Source organism: Artemia sp. Qi Xiang Cuo, chromosome 16 (assembly GCF_049724085.1).
Source record: "Artemia sp. Qi Xiang Cuo chromosome 16, ASM4972408v1, whole genome shotgun sequence".
In the NCBI taxonomy this organism is placed as follows: Eukaryota; Metazoa; Arthropoda; class Branchiopoda; order Anostraca; family Artemiidae; genus Artemia; species Artemia sp. Qi Xiang Cuo.
This window is the reverse complement of record NC_142809.1, coordinates 52,912,462-52,936,164: the sequence shown is the minus strand read 5'-3', so window position 1 is coordinate 52,936,164 and position 23,703 is coordinate 52,912,462. Positions and strand designations below refer to the sequence as shown.

Here is a 23,703-nt window from a genome sequence, read left to right as displayed (position 1 = left end):
TGGACTCTTTCAATGATGTTTATTAACCGCAGTAACTAGTACACAGAATTAATCATAGGCAGCGCAATAGCGCCGCCTAAATAAAGAGCAATGTGGGCAGAATGTATTGTTTGTTTATTTTTGTTTCTGACCAAGGCACTTTGTTTAGAATAAGTTGTCGTTCGATTGGTTTCATTCCCCTTTCCCTTATGCCTCCTCAAGGCAAGAACATAATTTGCACTTTACTGAAAAAAATACAAATGAACGTGCGTTGTCAATTTAATATACATATGCTGCTATTTATTCCTTAGAATCTTACTAATTTTTATTTACTAAAGTTACAAAAGTGAAAACATTAAAAAAAAAAAAAATTCAGTAAAGTGCAAATTTTATTCTGGCCTTGAGAAGGTATAGGGGATATGAGCCCGGCTCATGTTAATTTCTGCTCGTTTTGAGTTTGACTCGGTTATTTATTGTAATTTCTGTTTGTTTTGGGTTTTATTTATTTATTTATGCTGAACTATGGTAGTTTTACGCTTGGTAGATTATTTGATTCATTTTTGCTTACTTTTGGTTTAACGGAGTTTTTTACTTTTCTTTGAAAAACTTATTTCGTGGAAAAAAATTTAAATTAATTTCTCTTCGTTTTATATTGGCATAGTCTTTTTCAGGGAAAAAGAGAACAATAGTTTAAATCTTTCCGGTTTTTTTTTAAGTATTTATAGTTTGGCCTGCTATTTTTATGCTGGAGAAACTTTTTCAACAATATACACCTTTTTGAAAATCTTGACATTAATAGCAGCCTTTAATTTAGTTTTATACCTCCTCTAGTTGACCTGAAGAATGAAACTTAATACCATTTCTAGAAAGTTCTGTCTATGCTCTTTGACATACACTTATAATCTTTTGATTTAGTTAAATGTTAGGAGCCGAAGTAGTAATAGAAGAAGCCTCGAAATTTTGAACTTAATACCCTCAGTTGTTCTTGGGATATTGCTCAGATGTTTTGATTTGGTCGTTTTGATTTAATTTTAAAGCAAGATTTTGTTTTGAAGCATAATGCGCAAATTGCATAACTGGGAGGTTGACCTACCCAATAAACCTAGATTTATAGTTACTAGACCGTTCAGGTATGCTGAACAAAATGGCTGTATTGAAATTTTGATTGGAAGTGTTTGGCAAATTATGAGCTAAGGAGGAGAGCTGATTGCCGTCCAATCACTTTGAATCTTAAAAAGGGCACTAGAATTTTTAATTTCCAATCAGATCAGTTCCTTAAAAATATCAATGATACTACTAGCTATGATCGAGCAGCGCTGCCTATGATATTGCTTAAGTGTCCCTTTAATACTTGTATGCATATAGTTTTTTCGTTTTCAACTTATTGCCCTTAGTTTCGTTAATTACAGTAACCGTAGAGGTAGAATTAAAAGTATACACATAGTTTCTTCAGGCTAGTTATCGATATCCGCTACAACTTACCCTGAAAGGTATAATTTAATATGTAAGTCTGAAATGTAAGCCGTTATTGTGATATTACATCACCCCTTTGTTACCCTCTTGATACCTGATGATGATCCTGATCACCCTACCTGATCATGGTTTGTTTGATTTAGTTCAACATCTGCCTAAATATTCCTTGAAAGCTACACCTTAATACCCTTAGCTTGTGTAGTAAAATTTGTAGTAGCAGTTCTAGTAGTAGAAGTAGAATTAATAGTTGTAGTAGTCTTAGCTTTAGTAGTAGCAGTAGTAGTAGTTGAAGGAGTAGAAGCAGTAGTACTGTTATGCAAATATTGTGTTTTGATTAGTTCAACATCTCCCACAACAAGCCTATTAAGTTTTAATTTCACCCACAAAACTGTTCCTAAGATATTGCTGATATAAGATAAGATATTTATTTCAAAGACGTCTATCACAAGTCTCGAATGATTGAATTCGCATTTCGGAGTCATAAAACCAAAAAATCATAAAAAAAAAACACAACAACTAAAAAAAACTGGCAAACCAATGCCAAAAACGACAATATCAAAATGGCAAAACCATTCATTAGTCAAAAACAATTAAGCGGCAAAATGTCAGAAACTGAAAAGGGTAAAAACTAAAAAAAGGTTTAAAAGATAACATTTAAAAAGGGGGAGGAAACAAAAGAAAATCGAACGAAACATAAAATATGGGTCTCACCAGTACCACAAAAAGAGAAGGAAAACTAGCGGTTTATTTTATCCGTAATGAAGGGTACAAAGGTTTTTTCATACCTGGAGGTCAAGCAACGGATAGGGGACAAGATGGGAACGGGTTCAGAAACAGCACTTGACAGGCGGTGTCTGGATGGGGAGTGTCTTTTGTGGAAAATGTTTTCCGTGCGAGGGTTTATTATTGCATTTTTTGCAAAACAGAGGCACAACGCTCCTCTCCTGTGCTCAAGCATTTCCAGCTTGGCTTTTATTAGAAGGAGCGAGTATGGTACCTTACCTTCGTTAAAAATTATTCTCAGGGCTCTTTTTTGAATGGATTCAATTTTTTCTGATTCATAACGGGAGATCCCAGGATGCCAAACTGGAGAAGCATATTCAAGATGTGGGCGGACAAAGGAAGTGTAGATCCTTAAGGAATGGGAAGGAGAGACATTAAATTTATTCAAGAGCTTAAGGAGAGACATGGAAGCATTAGCTCTATGGACAATATCTTCAACGTGGCTATCCCATTTTAGATTAGAGGAAATTGTAACACCAAGTAATTCAATGGAAGACACAGAAATATCTTGGGGGATAGGGTTGAGGAAAAGGGGTGAGGTTTTAAGGAAGAATATTGACATTATAGATTCGAAGTAGTTTAATCTCGAGTCCATGTCTGCAGCTTCATCTGCAATATCATTGAGGATTCTCATAGGGTTGCTTCCTATGTTTATGTAACAGGTTTCAACAACCGTTTGGCTACCAACAAATTTCCATCTGTAGGGAAATTCCTTAGAGAGGCTATTTATCATAACAGAAAACAGGAGGGGACCTAGGAGAGTATCTTGGGGTACTTTATTGTGGACAGGGAGGGGACTGGAATAATGATTCCCATATTTGACTACCTGTGATCTATTTGATAAAAAGGAGGCAACCAATTTAACCAATAGCGAATCAATATTGAAATCAGTTGCAAGTTTCTCAACTAAAATAATGTGGCTAACAAGGTCAAATGCTTTTTGAAGGTCAAAAGAAATTAAATTTAACAAGCAATTAGGTTTTTCGAGAATTTTTCCAATTGAGTCAATAAGAAAAACAGTATAATGGGAAGTAGAAGTGGATTTGATGTTCCCAAATTGTCTCAAGTCAGTGAGAGGTAGGATTTTTTCCTTTAGCCAGTCTGCAAGGAATCCTTCATATAGTTTGGAGAATATAGGAGTGAGTGAAATAGGACAAATAACTTCAAAACCAGGTTTTCCGTCTTTTTTTCAAGGGGTTTATGAAACGTTGTTTCCAATTTTGTGGATATTGGCCAGACTCAGTAATTTCATTGAAAATAACAGACAAGGGCTCTGAAAGGAAGTCCCTGAAAAGACTAATTAGAAGAAAAGGGATATCTAAAGGGCAGACACTTGTTTTTGTAGTTTCCCAATTCTTCTTTCCGTCTCAGATGGAGATATGGAGGGGAAAGCAGGTGGGAGGTCATCAGTAGGTAATTGATAAGACAATGCCGGAAGGCTCTGGATGATGGAAGCAACGAAATTGATAAGATTATTAGCAGTAACTTCTGGGGATTCAGGTAGGTTGAAATCAAGCTGGTCTAGACTCCTACCACACAACTTTTTTATTTCAGAATACCACTTTTTTGGTTTATTGGTAAACAATTCTTTGACCTTATTCTTGTAGTGGGATCGGGCAGATTTACGTATTTCCTTTTTGATTGTTTTTCGTAGTTTCTTTGCTTCATCCAGTTTACCATTTCTAAAAATATTCATTTTCTTTCTAATTAGTGTTTTTATGGGTTGATTGATGAATGGTTTGTCACTGGAGCATTTTTCAAATCTTTTTTCCGGGAAAGAAATTAGTTATTTTTCATTCAGCTTTTTGTGAAAGGCAGTGATTTTTTCATCAAGATCGTGCAACTTATAAATATCAGACCAATCCTCAGTACTCAGCCACGTTCCAAAAGATAGAAGACCAGCATTTTGAAAAGGGCGGTAAGAGCCATAGGCTACTGAGAATGAATGCTTAAAATTAGAAGAGGGGGACAGGAGGAGGGAAAAATGATAACTCTAAACCAATGGAGATAAAGCTGAGGGGGACTGTGAAAATTATTCAGATTGGTTAGAATGATATCAAGAGAGGTATTTCCCCTAGTCGTTGGTACTTCAACTATTTGTTTAACCTATAGGGAGGAGCAACTTGAATTTATCTTAAGTTCATTGGCGTCACCAACCAGAAAAAGTCCGACATTAGGGTACTTAGAGATAACAAAATTGGCGCTGGTCTGTAACTGCTGGAGAAATTTGTGTTTTGCATCAATGTTTTGGTTTGGCGAGTAATAAAATACAGCTATTGCAATGATATTATAGGGACAGGGAAGTACTTTAGGTCTAATACTTAGCCAAAGGACTTCATCATACTCAGATAAATTAGGAACAGGAATAATTTTAGGGAAAAGTTTGCATCTAGAAATATACATGACACCACCTCCTCTTTATCCAAGTGGGTTATACAAAGGACGGAGCGTAATAAATCCTGAAATTTTGACAAACAAAGAGACCTTTGGTCATGAGACTGAACTTTTGTAACAGCTATAACGTCAATTTGATTTAATTCTGATAAAACCTTGAGTTCAGTGAGTTTGTCATTTTTAAGGCTTTTGGCGTTAGTAATTAAAAATTTTGGAAATTTAAAGTGACTTGGAAAACCTGACTGTCGTTGAGTTTCAGTCATTCTTAGGGTGGGTTTTAATTTTGGACTGTGGGATGGTGCGGATAATTTTTGGGGAAGACTATTTCTTACAGGAAAATTTTCGCATGTAGGATCTCTCAGACTAAAGACACATTGGTAGGGTACCTACGGGGAATAAAGTGCGAGGGATGGGGGAAAGGTTTCCTGGTGATACGAGAAGTCCGATTGGGAGTGTTCTTTATAGGGGGTGTGGTAAGGGAAGATGATGTTGGGAAAGGGAAGTAAGGTGGAGGGTGTCTGAGAGGGGAGGGGTCAGGTTTATCTTGGCACATGACGGAAGGAAGCCAGAACCAGTTATCAAATTCTTGGACGCACGGAGAGGATTTATGTCTGTGGGGTGCGGATTTTTGGGAGGGATGTGAGTAAGGGGAGGTTCGGGGATAGTCCGAATTGGGTAACATGACCTAAATGGTTGGGTCGGCCGGGCACGTGTACGTACCTGGGACGGAGGAAACTTTCGAAGGATGGATTCCTGGGGTAGGTAAGATAAGATAAGATATTTATTTCGAAAAATGACTATCACAAGCCCCGAAGGGCCGAATTCGCATTTCGGGGTCATATAATAAAAAAAGACATAGAAATAGCACAACAACTAAAAAACTGGCTAAACAATGCCAAAAACAACAATATCAGAAAGGCAAAGCCATTCATTAGTCTAAAAAACAAAAAGTGTCGAAAGTAAGAAAGTTAAAAAGGCAAAAATTAAAACAAAACCAAAAAAAAAATTTGAGATAACAATAATGTTAAAAGGGTTCAAAAGAGAATATATAAAAAGAGGAGGTAAAGGAAGTGCCAAATGGACACCCGCATGGGTCTAACAAGTATAAAAAAAAAAAAAAAAAAAAAAAAGGTTTTTTTTGTTAAGGAATTAATGGGACAAAGTTTTTTTTATATGTGGAGGTAGAACAACGGATGGGGGACAAGATAAGGATGGGTTCAGAGACAGTACGTGGCAGGCAGTGTCTGGATGGGGAGTGTCTTTTGGGGAAAATATTTTTCGTGCGAGGGTTTATTAGTTCATTTTTTGCGAAACGGAGGCACAGCGTTCCTCTCCTGGCTCAAAAGTTTCCAGCTTGGCTTTTTTTAGAAGGAGTTACTATGGTACCAAAGTTTCTTTAAAAATTATTCTTAGGGCTCTTTTTTGAATAGATTGAATTTTATATGATTCATAACGGGAGATGCAAGGATGCCAAATTGGACAAGCATATTCAAGATGCGGGCGGACAAAGGAAGTATAAATCCTTAAAAAATGGGATGGGGGGATGTTAAATTTATTCAAGAGCTTAAGGAGAGACATGGACGCATTAGATCTACCGACAATATATTTCACGGGGATATCCCACTTTAAATTATAGGATATTGTAACCCCAAGTAGTTTAAAGGAAGACACAGAAATATCTGGGGGGAAAGGGTCAAGGAATGCGGGAAGATTTCAAGAAATTTATCCTCATTATACTTGACTTAGTGGAATTTACTTTCATATTTAGGTTCTTAGCTTCATCCGAAATGTGGGATAAAATTTCCAGGGGGTCACTTTTAATATTCCTGTGACATACTTCGAGGATCGTCAAGTCATCCATGTATTTCCAGCTTTGGGGGAATTCCTTACCAATTTTATTAATCATGACCAGAAGTAAATGTGGTCCCAATGAGGTTCCTTGAAGAATTCCACAGTAAATAGGGAGGGGGTTAGAGAAAATATTTGTGTATTTAACAAATTGGGATCTATTTGAAAGAAACGATATAACAATATTTACTAACAGAGGATCATTTTTAAAGTTAAACAGTAGTGAACGAATTAGTATGGTGTGGTCAACCAGGTCAAAAGATTTTTGTAAATCAAATAAGACAAGGTTCAGCCAGACATTTGGTTTATCAAGGTTACTCACAATGGTATGCCTTAAGTGCAAAAGGTAATGGGTAGTGGAAGTTTTCTTTAAGTTACCAAACTGCCAGGTGTCAATACACGGACAAATTTTATCCTTAAGCCAGTCACAGAGGAAACCTTCATAAAGTTTGGAAAAAACAGAAGTGAGCGTAATGGGGCGAATTTAGGCGAAAGTCAGACTGGCGCATTTTTTAGGGACAGGTGTTATAAAACCTTGTTTCCAGCAACATGAGAATTTACCAAATTTTGTGATGTGGTTGAAAATATTTGATAAAGGCTCAGTAATTTTCTCCGAAAAGGCTTTAATTAAGTCAACTGGAATGTCCAAGGGACAAATACATGATTTTCTAAGCTTAAGAATTTTGTTTATAACATCAGAGGGAGAAATAAAGGGGAAGGAAGTATTGGGAGGAATAGTTGGACTTGAGCCAGTGAAAGGGGGAAGACTTTGCACGATGGAAGCAAGGTACAAGATCAGATCGTTGGCAGTCTTATTAGGGGGTTCAGGGAAATGAAAATCAATTTCGGAAGGACCATATTTCTTTAACCTTTCTGTACGATTGCTTGGGCTTGTTAGAATATAGATCTTTGACTTTATTATTATAATAATTAGAAGCTGCTTTTCTTAATTTTTTCTTTAGGAACTTCCTTAGACTATTAGCCTCAGTAATGCGACCTGCTTTGAAAAAGTTGATTTTTTTTTTTTTAATTTTTTTAAAAGACTCAGTAACATAAGGCTTATCTGTAGAACACGTTTTAAATTTTTTCTCAGGGAAGTGGAATTTATAATTACTCCTCAATAGATTTTGGAGGGACAAAGCCATGTAGTCAACGTCATTTGTTTGATACACAGTGTACCAATTTTCAGTAGTAATCCAGGAGCCAAAATTGAAAAGTCTTGAGTCAGTGAGAGGTCTATAAGCGGTTTCAGTTATAGAAAACAACTGTTTAACTTTAGCCAGCGGAGATAGGAAAAGGCTAAAGTGGTAACTACCCCCTAGAGGGGGCAGAATGGAGACGGGTTTGTAAAACTTCGAAAGATTAGTGCAAATTAAATCAAGAGTAGTATTGCCTTTTGTAGTTGGGACTTTAACGACCTGTTTTAAATTAAAAGCGTTACATGTAGAATCAAGTCTTATATCGTATGCGTCACCCATCAGGAAAATTCCTGCATTTGGGTATTTAGATAGTACAAAGTCAGCACTTGCATGTAATTTTTCAATAAAATTTATTTTGTCAGCGGATCTCTGATTAGGGGAGTAATAAAAACAACAAAAGACAATTAAATTAAAAGGACGCGGCAAGACTTTAGGTCGAACACACACCCACATAACTTCATCAAAGGGATTAAGACACGGAATTGGGATTTCACTTGGATATAAATCATTACGGATAAAGAACAGAATTCCGCCACCTTTCTTACCCAGAGGTAGGTAATACTTTATTAATTAATTTCAGGTCTCAGTTTAATAAATTGAGAAAAATTATTAATCTTTAACATGTACAAATTTTGAGCTTGAACTTCAGTAATAGCGATTACATCTAAACTATATATTTTAGAAAGGGTGTCTAATTCATTAAGTTTTTGAAAGTTAAGGATTTCAGCGTTGCTCAACAAAAGTTTGGGGAATCGAAAGCGACTTGTGAAGGTACCATTTTTACACTTTACTTTTTTTTATATCCCAGATGGGATCAGGGGTTCTAGTGGACTTCTTGACGGGGGCTAAACTTGAATATTGAGAACAACCATTATTAAATGCAAAAGGTCTCAGACCAGAGTCACCCTGGTAGGGTGGGCACGACGGATTAAACGCATGGGTCGGAGGCGGGAAAATAAGGGAGGGAAATAAGACGGTGGTATTTTCAGGGGGTTAAACTTGGTAGGGGCTAACTGGAGTGTTAAGAGGGAAGGGATTTTGCTGGGAATATGGGTTTTTTTTTCTGGGTGGTAACGGTGGAAGTTTTTTGAGTGAGCAGGGTGGATTTGGGATAAAAAAGGATGAGTATGCGCTGGCGAGCTAATGTTGCTCTGCATTGGGTATGCAGGGGGATAAGACTGGAAGTCGACTGGAACATGATCCAGGGCAGGAGGGGGTCGCGAATGCTTTCGGTATTGTCCTAAAAAAGGTTGGATTTTAAACTTACCCTCTGACACTAGTGATACATGAGCGAAACAATACGATTTTTCAAAACAAGATAGAGCAGGACAAAGCTTAACATGATCAAAACTGCACTTATCGGACATACAAACACCTAAAATAAAATTACGACAAATATGTAAAAATTTGCACTGCTTTCGAAACTTACAACGACCATGATTAAAATGGTTACAAATCACATTTTGTTTCCTGCTTATTCTTGCGTTTTCTTTCATTTCACTTTTTACAAGTTTATCAAAAACTATTATTATGTCATCATCATCATATAATATAGCATGAACTTTGTTATTCCTTAAAATAACAGTGTTGTCATCACCTTTTAATTTTTTCATACAGCCGGAAGCCATCGTATATTCGGGAACTTGTTCCGTTGCCATAGTAAATTGAAGGTAAGTCGAAAATTGAAGGATTATTATGTTCATGAATAATTGATTCAGGTTCAATATTTTTATTTTGACTCCGGTCAGTGGCATTGTTGATAACCCGGTTTGAACCTAGTTTGACTGAACTTGACCTCTCGAATGAATCTGAAAATAGTACAGGCAAATGGAGGTTTGACCCGAAACAAATTGCAACAGAAATGATTCTTACATCATCTTGTAGAGAAAACAAAACTGAACAACATATCCATTTTCGCATATTCTGAGTCGACGCAAAATAACCGTTTTTTTGCTTTTAATGCGATTTTTTTTTACGTTTTCCAAAAAAAAAAATATAATTTTAGTATACGACCGTTTTTCTTGAAATGAAGTATGATTCTGATGCAGAATGACAAGCTGAGACAGAACATGAAGCCAGATTGGGTGTCTGGTGCAAAACAAAAAAGTTTCACTATCATCAATATGCGTTGCGGTAATTTTTGTAAAGACAATCAATCGGCACTTGTTATTCAACAAATGATCGGTTGTTCGTAAAAATACCTGAACTAGGCACTAGTATAAGACACTTCGAAGGCTACGTAATGCAATAAAAATGAAAATCGTCACATTCATCACTCAGTTTTTTAAAGATTTCAAAGTTTATTCCCAAGATTTGACTGAGAAATCAATTAGACGAAGACCTCAAGTAATGCCAGAAAGTCGAGTAGAACATCAGTCCACTGTCGAACATCAAAGCTTTGGTTCCAGTATTTGGACATGGTTGCGATTCTACGAAACTTTGTAAAAGGAGAACGAACTGGGTCATGGGAGCTCCATTTGAAGTCTACCTCAGACATGTTAACTTACCTGGCGGCTGCAGGACACAACCACTATACGAAATCATGCCATCTTTACCTCTAGCGAATGGACAAGCTCCAAGATACCCATCCTACGGTCTACCAGGCTTTCCAGAGTGGCATGCATGTAGTAAGACATTCTGATAGATTCTGGGTTGGACTCTCCACAGATCTTGTCATTGAACAGGAGCTTATGCGCTCTCTTAAAACCTCTGGTGGCCTTACCAACGGCAGCGGCATGACAGAGGCTCAGAGGTCCTTATGGGTTTTGTTGCGACCAGTCTGCTCTACAGTAAACCTTCTGATGGAATGTATCTCACAAATTCTGTACGTTACAAGCGATCAGCACAAGGAGATGTCAGAGCCGATGCAACTGAGATACTGCAAAGATACGCAGACGATTATCGAGTTTCTGGTAAGGGGTTCACCATTTGAGGGAGATGTTCAGTTAAGAAGCATAGCAAATGGTCTAACTGCCTATCCGTCTGCCAACGTTGATTCTGCAAAAGATGTTGGCCTAAAAGTCATTGACGCCTTGTCTGGACAGCTGGTCTCTGAATTTGTGTTTCGACGAAAACAACAGGCAATCCAGATGACCACCAGGCAAAGTCTAAGCGGATACTGAAAACGACTAGACCCGACTCTTCTTTTTCAGAGGTTTATCATGATTGCGAAAAGGATCAATCTTAAGGAAACTGAGTACTTTCAACACGAACTGTGTTCCTACCCAGCGGCACTTTTTGACAGCTCCTGCATGCTCCGGACTGCGAACAAACCAGAACTTGCGAAGGCCATAGCCCAGGTGTGCAACCTTGAGAAGCATTTATTTCCCCTCCCCGAAGGCACTCGATATATCCGAGACGGAGGAGCTCTGCTGCACAGGATACCATGGACAAAAAATTAACGATACCTGGAGATTCTAGACCATTATGCAACTTACGTGACAGGAAAGTACCCTTCTGCCACTATCGTTTTCGATGGCTACGAGGGTGGGGCTTCCATAAAAGATATGGCTCACTCGCAGAGGAGTCGTACAGTTGGCCGTGAGATCTTATTCACAACAGATATGCAGCTCAAGGTGAAGAAAGAAGAGTTCTTATCTTGCAAGAAAAACAAAGCCAGGTTTATCTGCGCTTTGGCTGATCATCTCCGTGCCAAGGGTGTCTCTGTCTCCCAGGCATCAGGTGACGCAGATGTCCCGATTGTGGAAGCTGCTGTTGCCTCTTCACGGTATCACGACACTGCCATAGTTGGGGACGATACCGATCTATTGGTTCTCTTATGCTACCACTGTGACTTGTCAAGCAAGAAACTATTCTTCGCACCTGAGCCAAAGTCGAATAAAGCTACCCGAATATGGGCCATACACACCCTGAAAGAGAAGCTGGGACAAGATACTTGTCATCTGATCCTTTTTGCTCACGCCCTGTTAGGCTGTGACTCTACTTCGCGAATCCACGGTGTGGGAAAAGGTCTTGCACTGAAGAGGCTGATAGAAGACAATGATTTCCGAACATCAGCTGAAGTGTTCATGCAGAAGTCTGCTTCGAAGGAAGGACTCAAGACCCCTGATGAAGACGCCCTGCTGATCATATACGGTTCGTCGAAAGGAGGGAACTTGAACAAACTCCACAGAGAAGTTTTTGAAAAGAAAGTGACAACGGCAAACTCTTTTGTTCACCCAGAACATCTGCCACCAACTTCTGATGCAGCCAAATTTCATAGCTATGGAGTTTTTATCAAGCTCAGGCATGGACCGGGGAGCCTGATCCGGAACTGAAAGCCGAGGAATGGGGATGGAAGAATAAAGATGACTTCTTGTACCCATTAACAACTGACCTCCCACCAGCCCCGCGTATGCTCCTTAAGATCGTGAAGAGCTCCTTTCTTGTACTGTTTAGTTCAGCGTGTTTTAGTTGATTTAAAAACTGATTAGTTTGTACTTGAGCATGCAGAACCTGCAAGGTACCAATGTTGTCCAACTCCCCAAAAATCAACAGCAACAATGATGAAGAGAACCTAGAACCCTAGTTGTTAATCCATTCCAAATGAAGAAGTTGTAAAACTAGTCGGACTCTGATTCTCTATTTTGTATTTTTTGTAGGATTGATTCTATTTAATAGACTGTGAAGATTAGACACTATGGGTTGACCCTAAATAGTATATGAAGAGTGTTTTAATTGTGATTTACGATACTGACCATTGAAAACCAATTCGGTTTGTAATTCACTTTCCCTAATTATTTTCTAAAAAAATGTAGATCATTCATTAATGATTACGATTTTTTTTTTCTGGTTCAGTGAACAAACTATTTGATTATATTTTTGGTCTCAGCTCGTGATTCTACGTCAGAACCACACTTTCATTCAAGAAAATCGGGCTGTAACGAAAATTGTATTTTTAGGCGAAAAAAGTCGAAAAAATACAGTTACTTTTTGTATGGTGCTTCTTTACGCTAAATCCGACTTTGTTTTCGGTCTCGCCATGTTATTTTGGGTTAGAATCATACTTCAGTTCAAGAAAAACCGATGTCCACGAAAATTGCGATTTTTATTCGAATAACGGAAAAAAATAGCATTAAAAGCCAAAAAGCGGTGATTTTGCGTCGACTCAGAGTATGCGAAAATGGATATGTTGTTCAGTTTTTTTCTCTACAAGATGGTGTAAAAATCATTTCTGTTGCAATTTGTTTCGGGTCGACCTCTTTTTGGAGCTCATTTTCCTGTACTAAAAGGCAAGATTAGCAGTCTTTTGACAACCTGCGTACTGGTGGCATGTTGTGATTCAGTTTACCTCCCCCCCTAAAAATTCTCTGAAAATTTTACCTTCATACCATTAGGTATAGTTGTAATAGAAGTCACATCATTAGTGTTAGTACTCAACTTAATACAATTAGCCATTGCTATTACATTGTCGATATGTCCTTTTGATAACCTTTGTATTCATGTACTTTTTAAAATGTGTATCTTAATGCTCTTACCCTTACAAGTAGTTACAATAGAAGTAGTAGTTGGAGAAAACGGTAACAGTAGTAGTAGAACTAGTAAATGCAGCAGTGGTAGTGCTCCAGGCTAAGGTTGGGACCTCGTAGCTATGATTCACGCTCCCGTCCCTAGTGAGACTAGAAGAGAGCCCAAAATTGCACCTCATTGCGGTGGGGTTGGGAAAGATTCAGCTGGTTGCCTAAGCCGACCGGCAGAATGGCTAACGCAATGGGGCGCCGGTGTTTTGGGGAGCTGCTGGTCAAGAAAATTCCCATGAAACACCAATGGATACATAGGCTGCTGCTGACAGATCATGTTGGACTACGTCAGTCATCCCATCGTCCATTGACGCCGGGCAGGATGGATCATGGTCTGGTTCCCGCCGAAAGTAAAGTAAGTAAGTAAGTATACCGTCTCTGGACAGTCTAAATGCACATAGTGTATTTTGTTAGTTTGAATTTGCCATCAATATTCTCACAAACTTTGCTTTCATAAACTTAGCCTTAATAGTACTAGTATCACAGTAGTTGCGGTGGTAAAAGGAGAAGTAGTTGCAGTGTTAGTGCTGTATTAGTAGTAGTAGTAACAGTAGAAGCAGCAGTATTAATAGCGGTTGTAGCATGTACATCTTGCCTTCTGGTCAGTTGAACATCGCTTTCATGATGCCCCGGAAGTTTAACATTGACACGGTAAGCCATTCCAAAAGTATTGTTGCTGTGCGCTTTTGACACCCTTTTGATGCCCTTTTCATCTTAATGCTCTAAGCTTTACAAGTTGTTGCAATTGGAGTCGTAGTTGGAGTAGTTAGTAGCAGTAGTAGTATTAATAAAAGTAGGAGAAGTAGTAGTGTTAGTAGTGACATGCATATATTGACTATTGTCAATTGATCTTCCCCTGTAAGTATTCTCCGAAAAATTCAACTTAATACCCAAATCCATTCTTGAGATATGCCCTTTTAACAATCTACATGCATATAGTGCGTTTTGATTTAGTTCAAATTCCTCATCAATATTCTGTCAAGTTTTTACCTTCACACGCGTAGCCTTATTTGCATTAGTATCATAGTAGTAGTGGTAATAGTAGGAACAACAGTAGGATTAATAGTGTATTATTAGTAGTAGTAGTAACAGTAGTAGCAGCAGTATTAATAGCAGTAGTAGCAGGTACATTTTGCCTTTTGGTCAACTGAACATACCCCTCATGACGCCCCTGAAGTTTCCTCTTGATAATATAAGCCCTTCCAAAAATATTGCTGATACGCCCGCATTAGCAATCTGTATGCACATACTGTATGTTTTGATTTAGTTCAACTTTCCCCTCAACTTTTGGTCAATTGATCATCTCCCTTTTCATTTACTGTAAGTTCCAAATTAATATACTCAGTCATTCCCGAGTTACGGGACACTTTTGACAACCCATATATACATAGCATATTTTGATTTAGTTCAACTTTACCTTCAACATTTCCTGAGATGTTTATTTCAATATTTCTATCAATTTTCAATATTTCTATTTATTTCTATAAGTCAATACCAGGGGACTTGTTGGTCATATGTCAATATTTATGACACGGTATTCCACCTTTAGACCACAAGCGGCCAAGCATATTAGGCTTAGGTTTCTAAGGCTTATCTATCAACAAATGAAATGGCATCATTTTTACACAATCCTAAAAAGGCTTATCCTAGATTTGCCTCTCAATTACTCGGACTATCTGTCTTGGCTTTTATTCCACAATTAACCATGTCTTGATGCCTACTGCAAAAAACTTGATTTTCAATTCAAGCCTTAGCAGCCTTAGTAGTACTCGCTACAGAAGTAGTAGTTTTAGTGACGGTAGTGGTAGCAATAGCAATAGTATTTGTGGTAGCAGCAGAAGCAGTGGTAGTTGCAGTAGTAATAGTGTGCAAATATTGCCTTTTTGGTCAATTGATCATCTCCCTTATCCTGAAAGTTCCAATTTAATATACTCAGTCATCTCTTAGTTACGCCCTTTTGACAACACTTTTGACATAGCATTTTTTGATTTAGTTCAACACTCCCCTCAACATTCCCTGAAAGACTCACCTTAATGTCCTTCGTATTTTGAGAAAGTAGGAGTCCAACATGCACCTCTTTCTCAGTATCATATACTATACGTAAACAATGAACAAATTGCCTAACTTACAGCCCTTCCCCTGAGGCCTCCTGGGGGGGGAGGGGGTTGACGTTCGCAAACGCATAATTACTGAACCTTTCAAGAATGCTGAAAAAACAGATGTCTCCAAACTTTGTTTGGATGTATTTTGGGAAATGATGGGCGTGGGGGAGGGGGGCTGGTTGCTCTTAAATCTCTTTTGACCCTTAAAGAGAGCACTTTAGCTTCGAATTTTAAATCAAATGAGTGCCTTCTGAACCTTATATGACCACCCATACCATAAAAATCTTATATGTCTCTGGGGCCTAACTTACAGCCTTTGCCCCAGGGCTCTGGGGGTTTTTGTCACCCCTGGAGGCATTGTTATATGTTCTTTGGACTATTTTGAACAAGATGGCTATCTCACAATTTCAATCAGATGCATTTGGTGAAAAGAGGGATAGTTGGGAGGGGGGCTAGTTTACCTTCACTACTTTTGACTCTTAAAAGGGAACTAGAACTTCCAATTTTCAACCGAATCAGCCACCTCTAAAGTTTATACAACCATCCCTACCATAAAATCTTGAATATCCCCGGAGCATAACTTACAACCCTTGCTCCCAGGATCTGGTGGTTAGTATCAACCCCAAAAAACTTATTATATGATCTTTGGACTATTTTGAATGAAATGGCTAGCCCGAAATTTCTATTGGATGCATTTCAGGAAAGCACGAATTGTCGGAAGGGGGGGGGGGAGTAGCTACCAACTGATCACTTTGACTCTTCAAAGAGGCGCTAGAACTTCTGGTTACAAATCCAATGAGCCCCCTCCGAAGTATATACGACGAACCTTTCTATAAAATCCTTATATGCCCCCAGGCCATAACTTACAACCCTTGCCCTGAGGGTTGTGAGGGGCGATGGTCATCATCAAAGACATCATTTCCAGACCCTTCTACTACGCTGAAAATAATTGCTATCTCAAACTTTCGATTGGATGTGTTTGGGGAAACTATGGGCGGGGGGGGGGGTCGGGTTGGCTGCTCTCAAATCACATTTGACTCTTAGAAAGGGCACTGCAACTTCCAATTTCAAATCAAAGGAGTCCCATCTGAAGTTTTTACTACCACACATTCCATAAAAACCTTATATGTCCCCCGTACATAACTAAAAACCTTGTCTCGGGACTCTGGGTGGTTGTGTCAACCCTGGAGACATTGTTATATGTTCTTTGGACTATTTCGAACAAAATGGCTATCACGCAACTTTAATCAGATTTGTTCGGTGAAAAGAGGGGTAATCGGTGGGGGGGGGGACTAGTTGCCCTTTATCATTTTTGATTCTTAAAAGGGAGCTAGAACTTCCAATTTTCAACTGAATAGGCCTCCTCTAAAGCTTAGCTAAAGCTTCCTCTAAAGCTTCCTTCCATAAAAACCTTAAATACCCCCTGGGGTATAACTTACAACCCTTGCCCCCAGGCACAGGTGGTTTTTTTCAACCCCAAAAACATTTTTATATGATCTTTGGACTATTTCAAATAAAATGGCTATCTCAAAATTTCTATTGGATGCATTTCGGTAAAATAAGTGTGCGTGGGGGGGGGTATCTACCCTCTGATCACTTTGACTCTTAAAAAGGGCACTAGAACTTCTGGTTCCAATGAGCCCCCTCTGAATTTTATACGACCACCCTTTCTGTAAAAACCTTATTTTTCCCAAGGGCATAACTTACAACCATTACCCTGAGGGGTGTGGGGGGGGTGGTGGTGGTTGTCATCTTCAAAGATATAATTTCAAGACCTTTCAATTGCGCTGAACAAAATGGCTATCTCAATATTGGATTGGATGTACTTGGGGAAATGATGGGCGTGGGGGGAGGGGGTATTTGCCCTCCAATCACTTTCGACTATTAAAAAAGGCGCTAGCCCTCTCAATTTTAAATCCAATGAGCCCTTTTTGAAGTTTTTACGAAAACCCTTTCTATAGAAAGTGCCTTGGTCTAAAACCAAAAAAAAAAAAAACAGAAACAAAAAAATAAATAATACATTCTGCCAACATCCTTCTTTAAAAAAGTGATCACTTTGAAAAGTGATCAGAGGGTAACTACACCCTCCCCCCATGTCCTCTTCTTCCCAAACGCATGCGAAAGGAATTTTGAGCTAGCCAATTTGTTCTAAATAGTCCAAAGATCATATGGCAAGGCCTTCGGGGTTGAAAATATCCTCCCGAGCCTGGGGGTAAGCTTGTATTTTATTCCCCAGGGGCATACAAGGTTTTTATGGAAGGGGTGGTTGTCTAAAATTTAAAGGAAGCTCATTTGATTGGAAATTGAAAGTTCTAGCTCCCTTTCAAGATTCAAAAGTGATGGAGGGCAACTAGTCCCCCCCCACCCCAACGCCCTCTTTTCACCATTCGCATCGGATCGAAATTGTGATATAGAATTTTTTTCAAAATAGTTTAAAGAACATATAAAATGCCTCCATGGTCGACAGTGGTGTATACTACAATTTCTTTTCTTTTTTATGCCTATTGTCCGACAAGTTTCGCCGCTAACTTTACAAATAATATCTTTTTTTGTGGAAAATAAGGTTAAAACTTAAACTTGTCGATCAAATGATTTGATGACCTTGCCAACGTCTCCAGTCCCAGAATGTCATTTGAGTTTTAATTATTTAAATTGGTGCATGAAATCCTCGCCTAAGGCGAGAATGTCCACGGAGAATTTTGTATTTTGGTCCCGAGTTGAGCGTCCGAGGTTCCCAGAATTCGACTTTGGATACTTCCAGAGTTTAGTTCCAGAATTTGGATACTTTTTGCCAAACGTAAGTGAAATCTATCATATATATCTCCTCGTACTCTTTTAATTTTCATTACTTATAATATTTTCCCGTATAATCTTTACAATTTTAAGGCCTAGAGATAGAGTTAAGGGCATAATATTTCCTAGAATTTTGCCTCCAAAGGGACAATCTGAGCTCAAATGTGAGAAGAAAGTATGTTTTGTAGATGGAAGAAGAGTCAAGGACCAGGTCCGGGTCAAGTCCTAGTACTATGGTCTTGTGTGGGTTAAACAGTTGTCAAGTTAAACAACTCCATAAAAACAACCAACATTAGAAATAGTTTTTCAAAGACAGTATTTTTCAGTGTGTTTGGGAAAGCAAATTCTTTGTGATAAAACTTTAGCATTTAAGTATTCAAACTAGCTTTTTAAAAATCGTCTACTTTTCAGCTTCTGAAATTCTCTTCAGTTATTCTAGGGAATTATTAGAGCACCTATATGAATAAGGGACACTAGGTTCTACCCCACCCCTAGAAGACCACAAGGAAGGGAATCTTGTATTTTGACCCTCATTTGAGCGACCTATTTCCAGAGGTTGGATTCCCAGACTTGCCAAACGAAATTGAAGTCTGTTTTGTGCATTCCTTCCAAGTTTCTGTTTTCATTATTGGTGGTATTCTGCCGAATATTTTTTTCAGTTGGTTTAGTGTATTGTGTTTCCTAAGGTTTTGCATCAAAGGGTGGGCGATCTAAGGTTCCGTCTAAAAGGAATGTATGTTTTCTTCAGGGAAGAAGTGCCAGGGTACCAGAGACAAAATTTCACACCCAAGCCCAGCACATTTCCCACTGGTTCTGCATTGGTTACGCAGTTGCAAAATTGATCTATATTACAGAAATAAACAATAAAATATGTCGAAAATGAAGATATGGTGCAGATTTATAGTACGGTGCGGTTAGAGTAACAGATACGGTACGGTACGGTGAAGAAAACGGTTCAGGTTTTGATTTTGAAACGCTAATCTCTGATGGAAACAAATGTTGAACTTTTTTGTGTTGGGTGAGCAAAATATTTATAATTCTTCTTTAGCATTGAATCCTTCAAAATTTCTTCTAAAACTTGTTCAGTACTTGTAGCTCTATTTGGCCATTTTATGGATTTTTTAGGACACCTAAAGGGGACAGGGGTTTGTGCCAAGGCCGTATCCAGGGGGGGTTACCCGGTTTGACCCCCCCCCCGAAATGTTTTTCTGACTCGTAAAAACGTAACAAAAGGGATATAAACAAATTTTGTATGCGTTTTTTGAGGTTTTTTGTTTAGCCCCCCCCCCCGCCGAAATTTTTTTTTGATTAAAATCCCCTCCGAGAAAAATCCTGGGTACGGCCTTGGTTTGTGCACTCCCCATCCCTAGAAGACCAAGAAACACGCTGAGTTTAAAATTGGTCGCATTTGGAAGGAATTAAACGTTTTTCCGGCAAATGACGTAATTTATAAACTCCTCCCTGAAAAAATTCCATCCTCCCACCCCCGAGAAAAGCTCATGCAGGGGTTCTTAGTTGTTACTACCCCTGTACATCAGTTTTCATGCGGGTTGACACTAGGAGGCTTAAAGTTTTTATTATCCTAAAAGAGAAAATTTTAGAGAAAAGAGAATACTTCCCGCCTTTAAAATATTCAAGTGTATAGCACTTCGGTGGCTGAGCAAATCTACAAGCTGCATAAAATAAAATAAGCAGTAAAATACAAGCTGCATAAAATAAGCAGTTATTAAAGACGGTTTTGGTAATGCTTAGTAAGGGTTGTATATAAAGTAAAAAAACATTAGGGTGAAGGTAATTGGATCCTTATTTAGAAGTAGGGGGTGGTTTAACGTTGAATATTATTTTCACAAACTGTAAACCATTCTTTGAGAGATTGGTCACATAAAAGGGAAGGCTGAGAGAAGCTTACCCCCTCATATCCCTTCATTTGGAGGGACATAAATGCTGGGGCTGCAATTTGTGTTCTCTGGAGACGATTGTCTCTTACAGAAGAATTATGTATTTTACGAAAGCACGTTTAGCCTACAAATCAGAATATTGTGATAAAAAGTAGAAATTTGGCAAAAAAAATGTTTAATGTGGCCCTTACGGTAGCCCTTCAAAATAACGGTAGCCCTTCAAAAATTCTGTTTTAGTGCATAAAGGAAACCTAAAAGACCCGCTCTTCTTGAGGCACCGTTATATCAGTGGCAGATCCAGGATGTTTTTTAGGGGGGGGGCAAAATAAGTTTATCCAATAAACCTGGGTTAGGAGCAAGTTTAAAAACGCAAACTTGCGTTAATTAAGTAAATTACACTACTTTAGACTATGCTAGGGGGGGGGCATCGCCCCTCCCCTGGATCCGTCACTGCTTTATATAGAAGTTAATCTTGGGGTAAAGAGGGGGCATCCTATTTACACTTGTTTTCATAATATTAATCGCATGCTGACCAAAGGTCTGCGTTGCGCTTGCGCAGCCTGCGCAGATTGCTACCTGCGCTTGCGCATGCAGCAATCTCCTGATTCAGTGCCTTCGGCCGGGAGTGCAATGCGTGGTTGGAAAGCAGGGCTTCCACTATCTCCGAATTTTCGGGGATTTCCCCGAAAATCTATGTGTCTCCCCGAAAAAATTTTTTTTTTCTCCGAATCCCCGAAATTTCCCCGAAAATCACTCAACCACGGTTTGACCCCTAGTGACTATCCCTAGCAAACATTACTTTACATACCATAATTTTTCACTACTCTCTTGTTCGTCAATCTTCGTCTCCTGTGTTACTTTGCATAAGAACCAGACCGATACAATTTAATTATAGACGGTTCTTTATATGTTCACAAAAGTATTACTTTCTTTTATTTAGATTTAATAATTTCGAATGCAGTATTCCAAATGCTATAAGATTCTTACATTTACATCATTCGTGGTCAAGTATCTTGACAAAATTAGCCAAGAATTATACTTGAAGTTTTTTAACGGAACGCTCAGTTAGTTTCTGGATTTTGAAATTGAAGTTCTTAAGAAACAGAATTGCTCTGAAAACCGAATCATAAGCTCAAGTTTAGCTTTCTTTTCCGATTTTCGGCTTTGGGCACACTGTATTAATGTTCAATATTTGATAATTGCAAGCATAATATATTAAAGAAATTGATCTTTTTGCCAGGAATTCTTACCATTTAAATTATTTATTCATTCGGCGTGTAAAAAAGTTCCTTTCTATTTGAGAATTGTATTTGTCATATCACCTTTTATCCTCAAACGTATTCACCCAGTACTCTCTCACAATTATTATTTTGACCCCTTCACCTTTGTAGTATTTTCAGTGGGTGTAATATTTTAAACTGCAGTTTTAGGATATTTTGACGGTCTTGGAAATCTGTTCGTTAGGCAAAGGAAATTTTGCAGAACATATATTCTGCTCAAATTTGGGATAGCCAATTAAATTTGTTTAAATATTTTAGATCTACCTTTACAACTTTTAATGCTTTAACAATTAATTACCCTGTAAGAAGGCTAATTCTGAGATAATTTTTTTTTAAAGAAAATGTGGTATAATTTATTTCTTCCTAAGAACTGTCCCTAAATATGTTCTTCTTACCTTCAAAAATGCACAACTCCCTCCCCCTCTTAATGAGGCAAAATTTAGCTACAGACTATGTAAAAGATCGAGGAATAGAGGATTCAAACGGAAATAACCCCAAAAGTATTATCCATAAGAAAACTTACAATTCATCTTAAAGTAAAAATTTGGGTATTAGGCCCATGTTGTTTTCTTGTCAAGTTTTTAATATTTTCGGACATATTTATGACGAGCAGTAGGTTAATATTGCCAAATAATGTTAGTGCGAAGTAAAAGAATTAGTAAATTTTATATGATTTATAGCCTACAGCTATAATGTCCAGGCATTAGATGGGCTGATATAAAAATGAGACTGCAATAAGCATTAACTTTGGAACATGGATGGTCATGGGGTTAGTGGGAAGTCTTGGGTTTAGTCGGTTACTATACAGTAATTACAAGGTAACCAAAAGAAAGAAAAGCATAGTTGAAACGAACAGTGAAATAAATGTATGTTCCGAGGGGATATTTTCCGCACGGGGGTGGCAATTTTCCGAGGTTATTTTTCGGGTGGGATATTTTCCGTGGGGAATATTTTCAGCAGGGGAGCATTTTTTGCGGGTTATATTTTTGTGAGGGGGGGTATTTTCCGTTTTTTCCGTGGGAGGATTTTTTTGGGGGGGGGGTAAACACCTAAATCCTTAGAAGCAGCATGAAAAACCAATAATGTGTCAATTGTCGTCAAAATTTCCTTTTTAATTTAAGTTTAAGTTTACTTGTTTAGTTTAGTTCTTGTTCGTTTTAAGTTTTAATATTACCCCGTACTTATAGGTTGAATTTGTCAATTTAATTTACTTATCTAGAAACCGCAAACAATATTTGTTTTTGCTTTTAAATATTATTAATGAATTTCTGAGATTAATGACTTAATAAAAAATTTCTACTGGTATTTACAGTTCACACGTATTCACTATTTCTCTTTTTTTTTTTCTGAAAACAATCTTGAAGTTTTTGCCGCAATATCAGCAATAAGCATTTTCAGCTATGGGTTCCAATTCCGGGCTCTGGCTCTAAAACCAATTTTGTAAAAGACTTGATTTACTACGCAGATAGAAGCCCTACTTGAGCCTGAAAACGAAGCTAAAACCAATTTTGGCTTCCAAATTTTCGCAACGAAACTCCATTTTGTTTTTTCCCCGAAAAATCCCCGAATCTTGAAGACTTGTCCCCGAATTTTTAAGACTTGTCCCCGAATTATAATATTGGAGAGTGGAAGCCCTGTTGGAAAGTCAAGAACGGTATTAAAATTTAAAACAAACTGAAAGGGCTCTATGTATAGAGAGAGTAAACTGGTTTCGGTAAACTCATCGGCTTTTTTGCCGTTTCTGTTTTATTATTATTTGTTTCTCACGTAAATCTGTTAAATTTGTGAGCCATTTTTCATTAACTTCAGTGTTCAATTATTATCAATTTTTATCAGTTTATGCACTTCCAATGACAGTGCAATAGCGAAAAATCAAATCCCTCCCCCTTCTTGTATACCAATGGCATAATTTTGTCAAAATTCTAGGGGGGGGGGAGCTGGAGCCAATTTTTCAAAATCAAGTGAAAATGACAGTGAAAACTGAAAAATGATCCATATACTACCATAAAGGCAAAGATGTATTACAAGAAAATTGACCCGTTTCAACGGATGGTTGAATTATGCATGTATATCTTAGTTTTTACTAGATTTTGAAGAAACTAAATTTGAGCTGGGGGTGCAAACCTAGGTCTGGGGGGCACACTGGGTCTGGGGCAGACTTGGGCCTGGGGACTACTGCCTCTCCTCCTGCCACATAGTAAATTACGCCCGTGTATAAATTAAAACAACATAAATGGATGATTGGACATAATAAAAACTATAAAAGAAACAATATTACCCAGTACTTGATAGTGGAGCGATAAGATCGATTGCCTGTGGCCGTGGTAAGTTAGGTTCGAATCTTTGATAAGACAAATTTGTCTCTTAGAGAAGATTAAAGATTTTCTAATGGTAAAAAATAATAAATGTAAAAAAAGTTGTTTTCTAAACGGACT

At 38.0% G+C, this 23,703-nt stretch overlaps 1 protein-coding gene across 2 annotated transcripts in view; it reads left to right on the top strand.

The window, feature by feature from the left end:
* The first annotated feature begins 17,964 nt into the window (after positions 1–17,964).
* LOC148943086 (uncharacterized) overlaps positions 17,965–23,703 on the top strand; it is an 89,918-nt gene continuing 84,179 nt past the window's right edge. For both annotated transcript variants that reach the window (XM_089102513.1, XM_089102512.1), the window contains exon 1: positions 17,965–18,094. In XM_089102513.1, coding sequence (XP_088958639.1) covers positions 17,981–18,094 — 114 coding nt within the window. In that variant the 5' untranslated portion in view covers positions 17,965–17,980. The remainder of the gene's footprint in view (positions 18,095–23,703) is intronic.